The sequence below is a fragment of the Vipera berus genome (genome assembly GCF_964194415.1).
Source record: "Vipera berus genome assembly, chromosome: 16".
NCBI classification, from domain to species: domain Eukaryota; kingdom Metazoa; phylum Chordata; class Lepidosauria; order Squamata; family Viperidae; genus Vipera; species Vipera berus.
In genome coordinates, this window is record NC_138219.1 from 2,715,582 (window position 1) to 2,732,836 (window position 17,255).

General features: G+C 45.1%; 1 protein-coding gene across 4 annotated transcripts in view; it reads right to left on the bottom strand.

Moving 5' to 3' along the window:
• Positions 1-9,115, bottom strand: part of ATG2A (autophagy related 2A) — a 77,492-nt gene extending 68,377 nt beyond the window's left edge. For all 4 annotated transcript variants that reach the window (XR_014028095.1, XM_081340410.1, XM_081340413.1 and 1 more), the window contains exon 1: positions 8,791-9,115. Coding sequence is in view for 3 of the 4 variants with exons in the window: in XM_081340410.1 (XP_081196536.1) it covers positions 8,791-8,961 (171 nt within the window). In the remaining variant the exon portion in view is untranslated. The remainder of the gene's footprint in view (positions 1-8,790) is intronic.
• Positions 9,116-17,255: the final 8,140 nt, after the last annotated feature.

Below are 17,255 nucleotides of genomic sequence, written 5' to 3' on the forward strand. Positions count from 1 at the left end.
TGAACTTACTGCACTCAAGGCATCGTAGACTGATCAAATGGATCCCGAATCCAATATGACCCATGCGCACAGCTGCATATGAGTTTAGGCCAGGGGTATGCTGGCTGAGGAATTCTGGGAGTTGAAGTCCACGAGTCATAAAAGAGCCAAGGTTGCCTACCCCTGGTGTAAACAATATATCCTGGATCAGCAATCACAGTCGCCCACGCTCACGTCTCCTCCCATCTTGACTACTGTAATGCACTCTACTTGGAGCTGCCCTTGAAAAGTATCCGGAAAGCTCCAGTCGGTTCAAAATGTGGCAATCAACATGGTTTTGTGTAAGCCTAGATTTGCACGTGTGTCACATCTCTTTTGTGGGAGCTGCGGCTGCATCATTCTATTATTCTATTCTATTCTATTCTATTCTGTTCTGTTCTGTTCTGTTCTATTCTATTCTATTCTATTCTATTCTATTCTATTCTATTCTATTCCATATTTTCTATTCTATTCTATTCCATTCCATATTTTCTATTCTATTCTATTCTTCATTCCATTATTCTATTCTATTCCATTCCATATTTTCTATTCTATTCTATTCCATTCCATATTTTCTATTCTATTCTATATTCCGTTATTCTATTCTATTCTATTCTATTCTATTCTATTCTATTCTATTCTATTCTATTATTCTATCCACGAGTCATAAAAGAGCCAAGGTTGCCTACCCCTGGTGTAAACAATATATCCTGGATCAGCAATCACAGTCGCCCACGCTCACGTCTCCTCCCATCTTGACTACTGTAATGCACTCTACTTGGAGCTGCCCTTGAAAAGTATCCGGAAAGCTCCAGTCGGTTCAAAATGTGGCAATCAACATGGTTTTGTGTAAGCCTAGATTTGCACGTGTGTCACATCTCTTTTGTGGGAGCTGCGGCTGCATCATTCTATTATTCTATTCTATTCTATTCTATTCTATTCTATTCTGTTCTGTTCTGTTCTGTTCTGTTCTGTTCTGTTCTATTCTATTCTATTCTATTCTATTCTATTCTATTCTATTCCATATTTTCTATTCTATTCTATTCCATTCCATATTTTCTATTCTATTCTATTCCATTCCATATTTTCTATTCTATTCTATATTCCGTTATTCTATTCTATTCTATTCTATTCTATTCTATTCTATTCTATTCTATATTTTCTATTCTATTCTATTCTTCATTCCATTATTCTATTCTATTCTATTCTATTCTATTCTATTCTATTCTATTCTATTCTATTCTGTTCTGTTCTGTTCTGTTCTGTTCTGTTCTGTTCTATTCCATTCCATATTTTCTATTCTATTCTATTCTATTATTATTATTCTATTCTATTCAAAGGACTCTCTTTTCCCAGTTACATCCACCTGACCCACCGTAGTGAGGTGTTAGCGGACGTTGTGGGTCCCCCTCTTAAGGAGGCCCATCTGGTGGGACCCAGAAGCAGGGCCCCCTCTGTGGTGGCTCCCTCCCCGTGGAACCTCCCGCCTGCAGAGATACGATTGGCCGCACTCTGACGCTCTTCTGAAAGGCCCTGAAGACGTGGTCTTGCCAACGGGACGGGGGAACCCAGCAAGCAGCTGCTCTGATTACCGTCCCCAGGGAAGCGACGGAGTTGCCGGCTTCTCTATTGGGGTTTTATTTTTCTAAGGTGCCTGGAGTCACTCCACAAGTGAGTTGGGCAGCCACACAAACTTCCTTAATTAATTAATTAATTGAATGCACGCCGCTGAGGTAGAGAAGTGCTTTTTTTTCCAAAGAGGCAACTGGACTTTCTTTGCTTTGAAGACGTCTCGCTTCTCGTCCAAGAAGCTTCTTCAGTTCTGGAAGAAGCCAAACGTCTTGAAGGAAGAACAAAGAAAGTCCAAGCTGGCTCTTGAAAAAAAAAACCTTGGGACAACCAGGATCTGGTGGATGGAGAAGACAAAAGCAAACGGGGCACTAAAACTCCGTGGAGTACCGAACTGCCTAGGTTCCACAGAAGAAAATTGACTGCTTATTTTTACACCTGACAGTTAAATAGGCAGCAGACCATAAATACTTTTACATTTATTGTTTGTTAGGGGAATGTTAAAATACCAGTTTGGCTGACCCAACAAATCAACCCACAAATTCCGTTTGGAACTGTCACAGCTGATGCGCCACACAACCCAATTAAGCTAAAAACTAGGAAAACACACAATTCATTTGGCTGCGTCTAGATTGGGCCCAAACACTCAACCAGTTCTGCGAAAGACACAGCAGTTAATATTTGCGCAACATACAAAGCTCAGCAGCGCGATTGCGGTGTGTGGCTCGGCACATTGTGCAAACTCCACTTGTTTCTTTACGAGTCGTAAAATGAGCCCGGGGAAATAAGTTTCGCCCGGTACAGGCAGTCCTCGACTTAACGACCACAACTGAGCCCGAGATTTCGGTTGCTGAGCGAGACAGTTGTTAAGTGAGCTTCGCCCCGTTTTACAACTTTTCTTACCGCTGTTGTTAAGTGAATCGCTGCAGCTGTTCAGTTGGTCACATGGCCATTAAGTGAACGTGACCCCAGGACGCTGCGACCGTCATACACACGTGCCAGTTGCTAAGGGGCTGAATTTTGACACCGCCACCACGGGGGGGGGGGTGGATGCTACAGTGGTCGTAAGTGTGAAACACAGCCGTAGGTCACGTTTTTAGTGCCGTTGGAATTTTGAACGGTCGCCAGCCAAATGGTTGCAGGTTGAAGAACCCAAGTGTTAGGTAGATGACTATGGCCTAACTGGTTGGGTTGGCAATATATATAAACTATGATTTATTTATTTATTTATTTATTTATTTATTTATTTATTTATTTATTTGGATTTATATACCGCCCTTTCCTGAAGGACTCAGGGCGGTTTACAGGGTATTTAAAACAAGAAATACAAAAGAAAGAAATACGAAAGAAAGAAAGAAAGAAAGAAAGAAAGAGAGAGAGAGAGAGAGAGAGAGAGAGAGAGAGAGAGAGAGAGAGAGAGATATGGATGGGATGAGATGGATGAGCAAGAGGGGATGGATGGATATGGTTGGATGGAGCTAGAAAGGGGGAAAAGAGATAAATAGATACATAGATATGGGTGGAAGGATGGATGGTTGGATGGAACTAGAAGGGATAGATGATGGATAGATAGATGGAGCAAGAGGGGATGGATGGATGGATTGTGGTGTTGTAATAGAAAACTGTATTGTATCACTTTAAATGTGTGATGATTGGCCAACGCTGTTTTTCCAACGGCCATAAGAGGGAGCTAGAGACATAGCTTCTCTCTCTCTCTCTCTTATTCTCTCTTGTGTTAGTTACTCTGTTACATTGCTTGCTGATTATTGTTGATTGTGGTTTTGCTACTGTTTGCTAAACCCGAAGAACTGTGTTTTTTGACTTCTGGACCGGTAAGACGACTTTGTATTGGATAACTCTTGAACTGTTGATATCTTCTCTCTACCCGTGTATGACCTGGACTGTTTATTCTTGACTTGTGCTACTCCTAAAAGTAAAGTTTTTTTTCCTTTTTTACACGTCTCAGTGTATCAGTGTGGTTGCTGTGCAAAACCTGGCTACTCTCAGTACCACTTCTTCTGTGCATTCTCCTTGTTGGCTCAGGAGATACAGTCTTCTACACAAACTCTGTCACCAAGCAAAGCTTATTGCGACTCAGCAATGAGAGAAGGGCTCCGGGGCAGAGAAAGCAACAATGACCATCATCCTGGGCAGCTAGAACTATAAATGAGGACCCAGATTGTTGGGGGCAATTAAGCTGACTTTGTAATAATGCCGCTTGGGGTGTGTGTGTGAAAGCCCTAATAAGCAGGCATATACACATAGAATGAAGGCTACTGCTAAGCTTGTAAGCCGCCCTGAGTCTTCAGAGAAGGGCGGGATATAAATGGAATTAAAATAAAAATAAATAAATAAAAATAAATCAAAGCTCGGAAGCAAAGACCCAAATTTGCAGCCGTGGTTTGGTGGGAGATGGCCTGTTTCTGGCTTGGTCACGGAGAGGCTGGGCTGGGCTGGAAGGCACCCAGATCAACGTTTTTTGCAATCGCTGCACACGCAGCCGGCCAGACGAGAGCCAGTGACGTGGAGCCGGAGCACATGAGTCAACTCAAGCAAAACAAACATCCCACATTCCTCTTCAGACACTTGACACTTCCTGGAGCCCTTTTGCTCCACCCGATGCCGGCCTGCTCTTGCGCAAGGCGGCCAGTGACTCAAGGGCCCCAGGCTTCCTGGTCAGTCGGCCGGCCGTGGCTGAGGTTTTGATCTCGCCCTTCTGACTTTGCCAGGAACTCAAGGCAATGAACGTGTCGGAGGATCCTGCCCTCTTATTTTCCCCACAACCACCACCCCCCTTTGAGCGGGGCTGGGCTGAGAGAAGGGGGGCTGGCCCCCAATCACCCAGCTGACTTGCACGCCTGAGGCAGGGCTAGAACTCACCACCTCCTGGTGATTTGCCCAAAGTCACCCAGCTGGCTTTCGTGCCTAAAGCAAGACTAGAACTCCCTATCTCCTGGTGATTATCTCAGTCACCTTGCTGGCTTTCAAGCCTGAAGCGGGACTAGAACTCGCCGTCACCTGGTGATTGGCCGAAAGTCACCCAGCTGACTTGCACGCCTGAGGCAGGGCTAGAACTCACCACCTCCTGGTGCTTTGCCCAAAGTCACCCCAGCTGGCTTTCGTGCCTAAAGCAAGTCTAGAACTCCCTATCTCCTGGTGATTAGCTCAGTCGCCTTGCTGGCTTTCGTGCCTGAGGCGGGACTAGAACTCGCCGTCACCTGGTGATTGGCCGAAAGTCACCCAGCTGACTTGCACGCCTGAGGCAGGGCTAGAACTCACCACCTCCTGGTGATTTGCCCAAAGTCACCCCAGCTGGCTTTCGTGCCTAAAACAAGACTAGAACTCTTTGTCTCCTGGTGATTAGCCCAGTCACCTGGCTGGCTTTCATGCCTGAGGCGGGACTAGAACTTGCCGTCACCTGGTGATTGGCCGAAAGTCACCCATTTGACTTTCATGCCTAAGGCAAGACTAGAACTCCCCATCTCCTGGCGATTGGCTCAAAGCCATCCAGTTGATTTTCATGCCTAAGGCGGAATTACAACTCACCACCTCTTGGTGGTTAGCCCCAAAATCACCTAGTTCGCCGCCCCCCTCCTTGTGCCTAGACTAGAACTCACTGCCTCCTAGTTTCTAGGCCAGCCCCTTCAGCGGTACACCAAACGGGCTCTCGGTTTACTCAGTTTCCTCTTGCAGCGCAGCAAGGAACCCTCCCAACGTCCGGATTAGACACCTGTTGGCTTCACACATGACACCAACCTGTACCTCTAAGACATTCTAGTTTGGATTTCATGTATGTAGACCACATGAACCTGGCCACGAATCCAGTTCCCATTCTGGAATATGGCCAATGGAACAGAGGTTGGGCTAGCCAGCCTCTGGTGCCTAGAAGAGCTTCGGAGGCATCAGAAAGCCACCAGGATAGTCCTCAATTTGCAACCTTTGGTTTACTGACCACGATCAAATTTTGGAAGCTCAGCCTGTACAGGCAGTCCTCAACTTACAATCGTTTATTTAGTGACCGTTTCGAGGTAACAATGGCTCTGGAAAAAAGGGACGTTTTTTCACACTTACGACCGTTGCAGCATTCCCCCACGGTCACGTGATCAAAATAAGATCTCCTTGGCAACTGACTCAGATTTATGACGGTTGCAGTGTCCCAGGGTCACGGGATCGATCTCCTTTTGCGACCTTCTGACAAGTAAAGTCCCCGGGCGGGAAGCCGGATTCACTTAACAACCACGTGACAAACTGAAACGCCGCAGCGAATCACTTAACAATTGCAAGAAAGGTCGTAAAATAAGGCAAAACTCAACGTCTCACTTAACAGAAATGTTGGGCTCAATTGTGGTCATAAGCCGAGGACTACCTGCACTTATTATTGCTGTTGTTGTTACATATATCTGCTGCCTACCTCCCCATTTATGATCTATGATGGTTGCAGCATCCTGGGGTCAAGTGACCGCCATTTGCAACCTCCCACAAGCAAGTTAACAGGGAAAGCCAGATTTGCTTAACGACCACCAAATTCACTTCACCACCACGGCAAAAAAAAGCTTGCAAAGCTAGGCTCACTTAATGACCGCCTTGTTTAGCAGCGAAGCTCCAGTCCCAGTTGTGGCCATAAGGCAAAGACTACAGGTAGTCCGCAATTTACAACCACAAGTGAGCCCAAAATGTATGTGTGAGAAATTTGTTCAGTGAGTTTTGGCCCATTTTACAACCTTTCTTGCCACAGTCGTTAAGTGAATCCCTGCAGTTATTAAGTTAGAAACATGGCTGTGAATCTAGCTTCTCCATTTGCTTGCCCAAAGGTCAAAAAATGGGGATCCGCTGACCCCGGGACGCTGCAACCATCATAAATATGGACCAGTTTTGATCATGCGACCACAGGGGGGACGCTGCAACGGTCGTGTGATAACAGTCCTAGGTCGCTGTTTTTAGTGCCGTCGTAACTTTGAACAGTCACTAAACGAACTATCGAAAGTCGAGGACCCCCTGTGCTCGTATTGTTTTACCCCAAAGCTAAAAAATAGAATTAGGAGAATGACTCGCCAAGATAATTCTGCTTTCTACAGACAAGGAACCTTTGCTCACCATTTCCCGGTTTGTCATTCCACAGGTGACGCCACCTGAGCCCAACCAGGTGAGTCTCCCACGCCCAAAGCACAAGCAGCTCAAAACGCAGAAGCAGCTCTAATGGTGCAGGACCGGGACTTCCTGAAGTCAGGACACCTTGGAAGGCCTGATGGTCCAATCGCACTTTCCCAAGTCCCTTCTCATATTTCAAGGTGCGTCGCAAGCCCAGGTGGTTCCTTGTGATCCTTCGCATGAAGTTCTAACCCAGTGGCAGTGAACCTAAGGCACGCTGTGGGCACCTCTCTGTGGGCACGCACGATGCCACCGCCAGCAGCACGTGCAGGTCCATTAGGCCACCACGACGGCCCGAGGCGGGGCCAAGGTGCAAAGGGTGCGCAAGGCCAAGGGCAAGATCTGCCAGGGGGCCAAGATGACCAGCAGCGATCTGCTCTCCAACCGCAAGCAAAAACAGATGGGACCGAGTAGGTGCGTCCAGCGGTCTGCATCACGGGCCTCCCCCCTCCCCTACTCCGCCTGCTGCTGGAGGGCAGGCCCGGTATTGGCAGCGGGCTGCGGAGACCCAGTGTGTGCTGGTTGAGGGGCCGGCAGGCTATGGCTGCTGACGGACACCGTCGGTCCCCATGTTTTAAACGTGTACAGACAGACATCTATAAATATTTATATGGTGATGTTTATAAATATATAAATATACTTATATTTTATACCTTTCCATGTACATAGTTTTACTTCTATACTTGTAAGCTGCCTTTATTATATAAATTTTTATATATATACATACACACACACGCACACATATATATAAACTTTATAGAAAGAAAGAAAGAAAAATAAATAAATAAATAGTTTTTTCCGGACAGACCGGTGTAGTACACCTTGGTTTTAACTGCTACTGCCTTGCAGCCCCAGCCTAGGAGCGTTAAGCAGGCTCAAGTCGCAACTGCGATCCAGTGTGTGTGTATGTATGTGTATGTATGTATGTATGTGTGTGTGTATGTATGTGTATGTATGTATGTATGTATATGTGTGTATTGTTTTTTCCTATGTCGGAAAAATATTTTCTCCCTGTCGGCATCGGAAAATATACATACATTACAAATAACTCAAAAGTGGCAAACATACCCAGTGCACCTTCCTCTTCCTATTTTCCTCACCATAACCCTGTGAGGTGAGCTGGAATGGGAGAAAGGGACTTACCCAAAGTCACCCAGCTGGCTTTCATGGCTAATGCAGGACTAGAACTCACTGTCTCCCACTTTCTGGTATTTGGTAAACAGTATGCGGTATGTGCTTATGCGTACCCTTATCGACACACACAATTGCATGTCAAATATATAGAAAAATGCATGTATATTAATAGATTTTTGGAGTGGGGTGCGTGTACGCATACGTATATACCCCCACCCCCAAAATCTACACAATTCTGTATTTGTGTGTATCTCTACAGTGACATACACATGTACAAAACATGTACAAAACAAGCCCAACAGAGCTCTGGATCTACGGGCATGGGATAGTATATTCCAGAGGTCTTCAAACTTGGCCCTTTTATAACTTGTGGACTTCAACTCCCAGAATTCCTCAGCCAGGCATGCTGGCTGAGGAATTCTGGGAGTTGAAGTCCACAAGTCATAAAAGGGCCAAGTTTGAAGATCCCTGGTATATTCTATGGTAGTTTCTCAGCCTTCACAAGTGCCAGATGGGTGGACTTCAACTCCCAGAATTCCCCAGCCAGCATAGCTGGCTGAGGAATTCTGGGACTTGAAGTCCACCCATCCGAAAGCAGCCAGGATTGAGAAACATGGGTTTATGGGTGCATGCTTGCGTGGGGAAGCCCATCTCAATCCCCTCTGGGGATGGCGTTGGAACTACACGACCCATCATCCCAGCCTCTTAGGCAGCTGCCTCTGCCTCTCTCTCTCTCTCAGGGTGGGGATGATGGGGCTTGTGATCCGAAGGACACTCGGTGGGGGGGGAAGGGAGAGGGCCCAGCAGGCCGCCAGGAGAGAGGAAGCTTCACCGGTGGGTTTTCTGCCTGCCCAGGAAGCCAGCCGGGCCCTTCTCGCCTCCTTTCCCTTCCCTTCGCTCCAGCGCGGCGGAGAGCCTCACCCAGACGTCGAGGTGGAGGCGGGTAAGGCGTCCGGCGCCCGCGTAGAGGTCGAGACTGAGCTGCTCGAGGCCGAGCCGCTCCTCCAGGAAGTGGCCCAGGTAATGCTGAAGCAAGTAGCGGCAGGCTCGCTTCTTGATCGAGCTCGACCACGGGAAGAACCACCGGGACATGATGAGAGAGGCGGTGCGGGCTGTCGTCGTCTTCGGTGGGGGTCGCCTCTGCCGCCGCGACCCGGGCCACCTCGCCCGGTCAGCGAGATCACGCGACTCCCCGGCTCCGCGCCCGGCTTCTTTTGCTCTCCAGGCCCGACTGGCTGGCCGACGGGCTCGCTCATTGGCCGCGCCGCCCCTTTCCCCTCTTTTGATTGGTCGCTCGGCAAGCCTGGCGGGTGACGTTGAAAAAGGGGGCGGGGACCTGGAGATGAAAACACGCCACCGGGGGCGGGGCGTGAAGTTAGTTCCCTTATTCTCCTCTAGAGAGAAAATATAGAAGAGTCACCCAACTCCTGTAGGAGAGCGTACTTCCGGGCTCGCTAAGAAAGTCTTGAGTTTTGCCGTCTCTAAAGAGGGGTGCCGAGAAAAACAGGGGTGCAATTTGGAAATTTTGACTTTCCTTCTAAGCTGGAAACAGAAGGGCTGCCGGCCCCGGGCTGCCAAAGTGCGGGATGAATAGGATCAACTCTCAAAAAAAACCCTCCCCAAAATGCAGTTATTTATCCAAATAGCCATCCCTGACTGGTTTTTTTTTGTTTTTTTTAAAATGAGTTAAAAAGAGGAAATGTTAGGAAGAACAAGGAGTAGGCAACGTGTATGTGTATGTATGTGTGTGTGTGTGTTTGTGTGTGTGTGTATATATGTTGTTGTTAGCTGCGAAGTCGTGTCCGACCCATCGCGACCCCATGGACCACGTTCCTCCAGGCCTTCCTGTCCTCTACCATCTTCTGGAGTCCATTTAAGCTCACGCCTACAGCTTCAGTGACTCCATCCAGCCACCTCATTCTCTGTCGTCCCCTTCTTCTATTGCCCTCCACCTTTCCCAGCATGAGGCTCTTCTCCAGTGAGTCCTTCCTTCTCATCAGGTGGCCAAAGGATCTGAGTTTTAGCTTCAGGATCTGGCCTTCTAAAGAGCAGTTAGGGTTGATCTCCTCTAGGACTGACCGGTTTGATGGCCTTGCAGTCCAAGGGACTCGCAGGAGTCTTCTCCAGCACCATAGTTCAAAGGCCTCCATTCTTTGGCGCTCGGCCTTTCTTATGGTCCAACTTTCACTGCCATACATTGCAACTGGGAAGACCATAGCCTTGACTATACGCACTTTTGTTGACAGGGTTATGTCTCTGCTTTTTAGTGTGCTGTCTAGATTTGTCATGGCTTTCCTCCCCAGGAGCAAGCGTCTTTTAATTTCTTGGCTACAGTCCCCATCTGCAGTGATCTTGGAGCCCAGGAAAATAAAATCTGTCACTACTTCCATTTCTTCCCCATCTATTTGCCAGGAATTGAGAGGGCCAGATGCCATGATCTTGGTTTTCTTAATGTTAAGTTTCAACCCAAGTTTTGCACTCTCCTTCTTCACCCGCAACAAGAGGCTCTTTAGTTCTTCTTCACTTTCTGCCATTAGAGTGGTATCATCTGCATATCTTAGGTTGTTGATATTTCTTCCGGCAATCTTAATTCCAACTTTTGATTCATCTAGCCCTGCCTTTCTCATGATGTGCTCTGCATATAAGTTAAATAGGCAGGGCGACAGTATACAGCCTTGCCGGACTCCTTTCCCAATTTTGAACCAATCAGTGGTTCCGTGTCCAGTTCTCACTGTTGCTTCTTGACCCGCATATAGGTTTCTCAAGAGACAAATAAGATGGTCTGGTACTCCCATCTCTTTAAGAACTTGCCACAGTTTGTTATGATCCACACAATCAAAGGCTTTAGCATAGTCAATGAAGCAGAAGTAGATGTTTTTCTGGAACTCCCTAGCTTTCTCCATGATCCAGCGTATGTTGGCAATTTGATCTCTAGTTCCTCTGCCTCTTCGAATCCTGCCTGTACTTCTGGTAGTTCTCGATCCACATACTGCTGAAGTCTAGCTTGTAGGATTTTAAGCATGACTTTACTAGCATGAGAAATGAGTGCAATGGTGCGATAGTTTGAACATTCTTTGGCACTGCCTTTCTTTGGAATTGGAATGTAAACTGATCTTTTCCAATCCTGTGGCCACTGTTGAGTTTTCCAAATTTGCTAGCAAATTGAGTGTAGCACTTTTACTGCACTGTCTTTTAAGATTTTGAATAGCTCAGCTGGAATACTGTCACCTCCACTAGCTTTGTTGTTGCTCAGCTTTTCTAAGGCCCACTTCACTTCACATTCTAGGATGTCTGGCTCGAGGTCAGTGACCACCTCATTGTGATTATCAGGGACGTTAAGCTCATTCTTGTATAGTTCTTCTGTGTAATTTTGCCACCTCTTCTTAATCTCTTCTGCCTCTGTTAGGTCCCTGCCATTTTGGTCCTTTATCATTCCCATTTTTGCATTAAACGTTCCCTTCATCTCTCCAATTTTCTTGAAAAGATCTCTGGTCCTCCCTATTCTATTGTTTTCTTCTATTTCTTTGCACTGTTCATTTAAGAAGGCATTCTTATCTCTTCTAGCTATTCTCTGGAATTCTGCATTCAATTGGGCATATCTATGTTTTTCTCCCTTGCCTTTCGCTTCCCTCCTTTCCTCAGCTATTTACAAAGCTTCCTCAGACAGCCATTTTGCTTTCTTGCATTTCTTTTTCTTTGGGATGGTTTTGGTTGCTACCTGTTGTACAATGTCACGAACCTCTGTCCATAGTTCTTCAGGCACTCTGTCTATCAGATCTAATTCCTTAAATCTATTTGTCACCTCTACTGTATATTCAACAGGGATATGATTTAATTCATACCTGAGTGGCCTAGTGCTTTTCCCTACTTTCTTCAGTTTAAGCCTAAACTTTGCAAGGAGAAGCTCATGGTCTGAGCCACAGTCAGCTCCTGGTCTTGTTTTTACTGACTGTATAGAGCTTCTCCATCTTTGGCTGCAGAGCATATAGTCAATCTGATTTCTGTGTTGACCGTCTGGTGATGTCCATGTGTAGAGCCGTCTCTTGGGTTGTTGGAAAAGAGTGTTTGCTATGACCATCGTATTCTCTTGACAAAATTCTATCAGCCTGTGCCCTGCTTCATTTTGTACTCCAAGGCCAAACTTGCCTGTTATTCCAGTTATCTTTTGGCTTCCTACTTTAGCATTCCAATCCCCCATGATGATAAGGACATCATTTTTTGGTGTTAGTTCTATAAGGTGCTGTAGGGCTTCGTAGAACCGGTCAATTTCAATGTGTGTATATATATAAAACCTCAGAAAACAAAAACACACATACACATACATACATACATACTATATATATATATATATATATATATATATATATATATATATATATATATATATATATATATATATATATATATATATATATATATATATATATATATATATCCCATTTATATTTATTTATTTATTTATTGATGATTTATATCCCGCCCTATCTCCTGAAGGACTCAGGGCGGCTCACAATAAAACATATAATAAGTGCATAAATCAAGATAAAATGAAATTGAGAACATCAGTGCAATAAAAAATTAGAGAATTTAAAAATGAATTAAAAATACTAAATATAAATTAATTAAAATGCCTGTCAGTCTAGGTCAGCTTGGTGGAACAGGTGTGTTTTGAGGCCGCGGCGAAAGGATTGGAGGTTTTGGGCTATCCGAAGCTCAGGGGGGAGCTGATTCCATAGGGTTGGTGCTCCCACAGAGAAGGCCCTCCCCCTGGGGGTCGCCAGCCGACATTGCCTAGCTGACGGTACCCTGAGGAGGCCTTCTCTGTGTGAGCGTACTGGACGATGGGAATTTGTTCCCGGCAGCAGATGGTCCTGCAAGTATCCCGGACCTAAGCCATGTAGGGCTTTAAAGGTAAGTACCAGCACCTTAAATCTCACCCGGAGGGCAACTGGTAGCCAATGCAGCTCACGCAGGAGGGGTGTAATATGGGAGTATCGGGAAGCTCCCATCACAACCCGTGCAGCCGCATTCTGCACCAGCTGAAGCCTCCGGGTGGTCTTTAAGGGCAGCCCCATGTAGAGAGCATTACAGTAATCAATACGGGAGGTAACGAGTGCGTGGGTGACTGTACGTAGGGCATCTCGGTCCAAAAAGGGGCGCAATTGGTATATAAGACGAATCTGGGCAAATGCCCCCCTAGCCACGGTTCCAATGTGATCTTCAAAACTGAGTCGTGAATCTAGGAGGACGCCCAGATTGCGTGCTTTATCAATGGGAGGTAACATCTCTCCTCCTATAGTCAGAGATGGAACCTCTTGGACTAAACGAGATGACGGTATGTACAGCCACTCAGTCTTGGCCGGGTTGAGTCGAAGCCTGTTTTCTCCCATCCAAATCTGTACCGCTTCCAGACAACGGGACATCACATCGAGGGCATCACTGGGTTGGTTCGGGGTGGAGATGAATAGCTGGGTATCATCAGCATATTGATGATATTTCACCCCGAAGCTACGGATGATCTCTCCCAGCGGCTTCATATAGATGTTGAACAGGAGGGGCGAGAGCACCGAACCCTGAGGCACTCCACAATTAAGAGGCCTAGGGCTTGACCTCTGCCCTCCTGCCAACACCGTCTGCGAACGGTCCGAGAGGTAGGAGGAGAACCAACGCAGAACGGTGCCTCCCACTCCCAGCCCCTCAAGACGACGCAGTAAGATACCATGGTCGATGGTATCAAAAGCCGCTGATAGATCTAATAGGACCAGGACAGAAGAATAACCTCTATCTCGGGCCCGCCAGAGATCATTCACCAGCGCGACCAATGCCGTCTCCGTGCTGTGCCCTGGTCTGAAACCCGATTGGTACGGATCTAGATATTCAGCTTCCTCCAGGTTCAAAGGGAGCTGTCGTGCCACCACACTCTCAACGACCTTCGCAAGGAAGCGAAGGTTGGAGACAGGACGGAAGTTGTTTAAAACAGCTGGGTCCAGTGCCGGTTTCTTGAGGAGGGGCCTTACCACCGCCTCTTTCAAGGCAGCAGGGAAGTACCCTTCACTCAGTGAGGCATTGATAACTGCTAGGAGCCAGCCTCGTGTAACCTCCCGAGAAGCATAGACTAGCCAGGAGGGACACGGGTCCAACAAACATGTGGCGGCACTTAGTTTCCCCATGATCTTGTCCACTTCATCCGGAGTCACAGGATCGAACTCTTCCCAAATGTACTTGGCCAACTTCATCGTTTTCCTCTCGTTAGATACTGCCCAGTCAGAGTCCAGCCCAGCCCGAATCTGAGCAATTTTGTCCACCAGATATTTACTAAATTCCTCAGCCCGTCCATGTAGGGGGTCCTGTTAAGGAATTTGTTGTGCAGAGGTCAATACACAGTTTAGGTTACAACAGTAGTAAACTAACAGCAGAGCAAAAACAGTAACAGTAGAGATCAGTGAATTCAGAGAGAGAGAGAAGCTACGTTCCTAGCTTCCTCTTATGGCCATGAGAACACTTACACACCCATTGGCCAATTAACAACTTAAAGCCATAGCATTATGGTTAATATATTTTCAACCCAACATTGTAGGCTAACACCATATGCCTAACATTCTCCCCTTTGGGTAGAATAATATATAACTCTTACAATCTTATGCACATTCTTTCACAATTAGCATTGTGTTTCACAGCACTTTGTACCTTCGTAAAATGGTCTGCAATATTTACATCAGATGGACAATACTCTAACTGTATTAATTTATCTTTGACACATTGTCTGACATTTAAATAACGAAGATCAGTATGTTTAGATCTTGTTCTTACTGCAGCATTATTAGCCATCTTTATTGCAGCTTGATTGTCCTCATACACAATGAATGGATCATTTACATTTAAACCCATATCTAACAATAATTGTTTGTACACTAGCAGTTCTGTACATAACACTGATAGACATGAAAATTCAGCCTCCATTGTAGATAAGCTTATGTGTTTTTGTCTAATAGATTTCCATCCAATTAAAGAATCACCCAACATTATAGCCAACCCTGAGGTAGATTTACGACTGTTTGAATCAGAGGCAAAACTCGCATCTGCATATGCAGTAAGGATTAACTCACGATTTGGCTCTAGATATAACGAGTAGTAAATAGTTTGCTTCAAATATCTTAATACTCGTTTAGCTGATTGCCAGTGTCTAACAGTTGGATTATTGTTGTACCTAGCCAATTGATTTACACAGTAAGAAATATCAGGTCTAGTCCAATTACTAAGATACATAAGACTTCCTATCAAAGATTGGTACATAGTCTTATCAAATACAGGACTCTCAACATTAGTGTCCTTAAAATCCATAGCCATCGGAGTTTTAGCTGGTTTACACATTTCCATATTGTATCTCTTTAATAACTGAGATATTTTACTGGCTTGCGAAATCTTAAAACCCCTATTTGTTTTCACAATATCTAACCCCAAATAGTGGCTAATTTTCCCAAGATTTCTGATTGTGAATTTATTTTCCAATCTTGAAATGATAGTTTGTGCTTCTAACTCAGTTTTTGTTATTATTGCAATATCATCTGTGAATAATAAAATAAAAGATAATGCTCCGTTGTGTTCTCTTCTAAACAAACAAGGATCAGCATTACTGGCTACAAAACCTAATGCACTTAACTCATTAACTATACATTTGTTCCACTCATAGCCTGATTGTTTCAATCCATAGAGGCTTTTCTTTAATTCCCAACAATCATGGTCTCTATCACTGGTCAATCCTGGTGGTATTCTTAAATAAATAGTATGTTGCAATGGAGCATGTAAATATGCAGTTTCAACATCTACATGGTTAACCATATATTGGTTTTTAGCCGCCCATACTAAAGCTGCTCTTAAAGTAGTTGCTCTCAGACTGGGTGCAAACACTTCGTCATAATCCTCAGTAGTTTGGGCAAAACCTTGTGCAACCAAACGTGCCTTATGGGTTATAGTCCCATCTACACCCTTCTTAATTTTATATATCCATTTACAACCTATAGCTTGCTCACCAGGTGGCAGTTTTGCTTTCTGATAAACCTTAAGATTCTGCAAAGACTTCAACTCCCTGTTCATTGCAGCTTTCCATGATGCTTGTTCTTTTTCAGGATACATCCTGATCTCATCATAGTTAGATGGCTCTACACTAACTTGACATATTACACTTGCTTCATAGCGATCAGGTGGACGTCTGATACGCATTGAACGCCAGGGAATTACAGGGCTTTGAGTTTCTGACTCCTTTCCTTCCTCTGATTCATCTTTTATCTCCCCTATCTCCTCTTCATCTTTTATATTTACAGGAGATGCATTATCATTACTAGTTACGTTATCAGAGGAGTCCTCAAACACTAGAGGATCAGTATTAACAGTTTCTTGCTCTAACCTATCCCAACCAACGTGCTCAAGGAATTTTGCACTCGCACTGTTATATACATTAGTTGTGCCTCGTTCCCAGAAACGATAGGATCTATGGTTAGCTTCATAACCTACAAAGTATAATTGCCTAGCCCTATGTTGGCCTTTACTCCTGAGTTGTGCAGGAATGTGGACCCAAGCTGGGGTGCCAAACGTGTGCAGGTAATCAAGGTTTGGTCTTCTACCATGCCATATTGTATATGGTATTTTACCAGTAGAAGTATTAACAACTATATTCAGAACATGGTTTGCACATTTTGCTGCCTCCCCCCACAGTCTATCTGTTAAGCCAGAATCTCTTAACATGGTTCTCATCATGGCTTGTAACGTTTGCCCACGTCTCTCAACAAAAGCATTATGTTGAGGCCTATAAGGGGCTGAACGTTTATGCTCAATGCCAGCTGATTCTAGCATATCAACAAAGCGCTTGTTTGTAAATTCAGTGCCATTATCAGTAATTATGCACTGAACCTTTCTCTTTGTTTTTCTCTCCACAAACTTCAGCCAGTTTGCAAATTGTTGGAAAGTGTCTGCCTTTGACTTAAGCAGATAACAAAAACCATATCTAGAGTAGTGGTCCAATATACTTAAAATATAACATGACCCTCCTAAACTTGGTTTCATGGGTCCAATTAAGTCAGCAAACACAACTTCCAAAGGAACAGTTGTTTTGAAGCTGTTTACCCTGTTTGCCGGACTTGCCTTACTCTTTTCCTGACTACAAGCATTGCAATTCAAATACTTACTACATGGCTTCAGTTTAATTCCTTCTACTAACTCAACTGTTTTACGTAGTGAGTTAAAGTTTACATGCCCTAACCGCCTATGCAATAAATGTATACATTCATCATGTGGCTTCTTGTTCTCACATATTGAGTTAGCTTTAACTGTACTAACCTGGTTACTTGTGAGAACGAATAAACCATTTTTCAAATTAGCAGTTACACAGG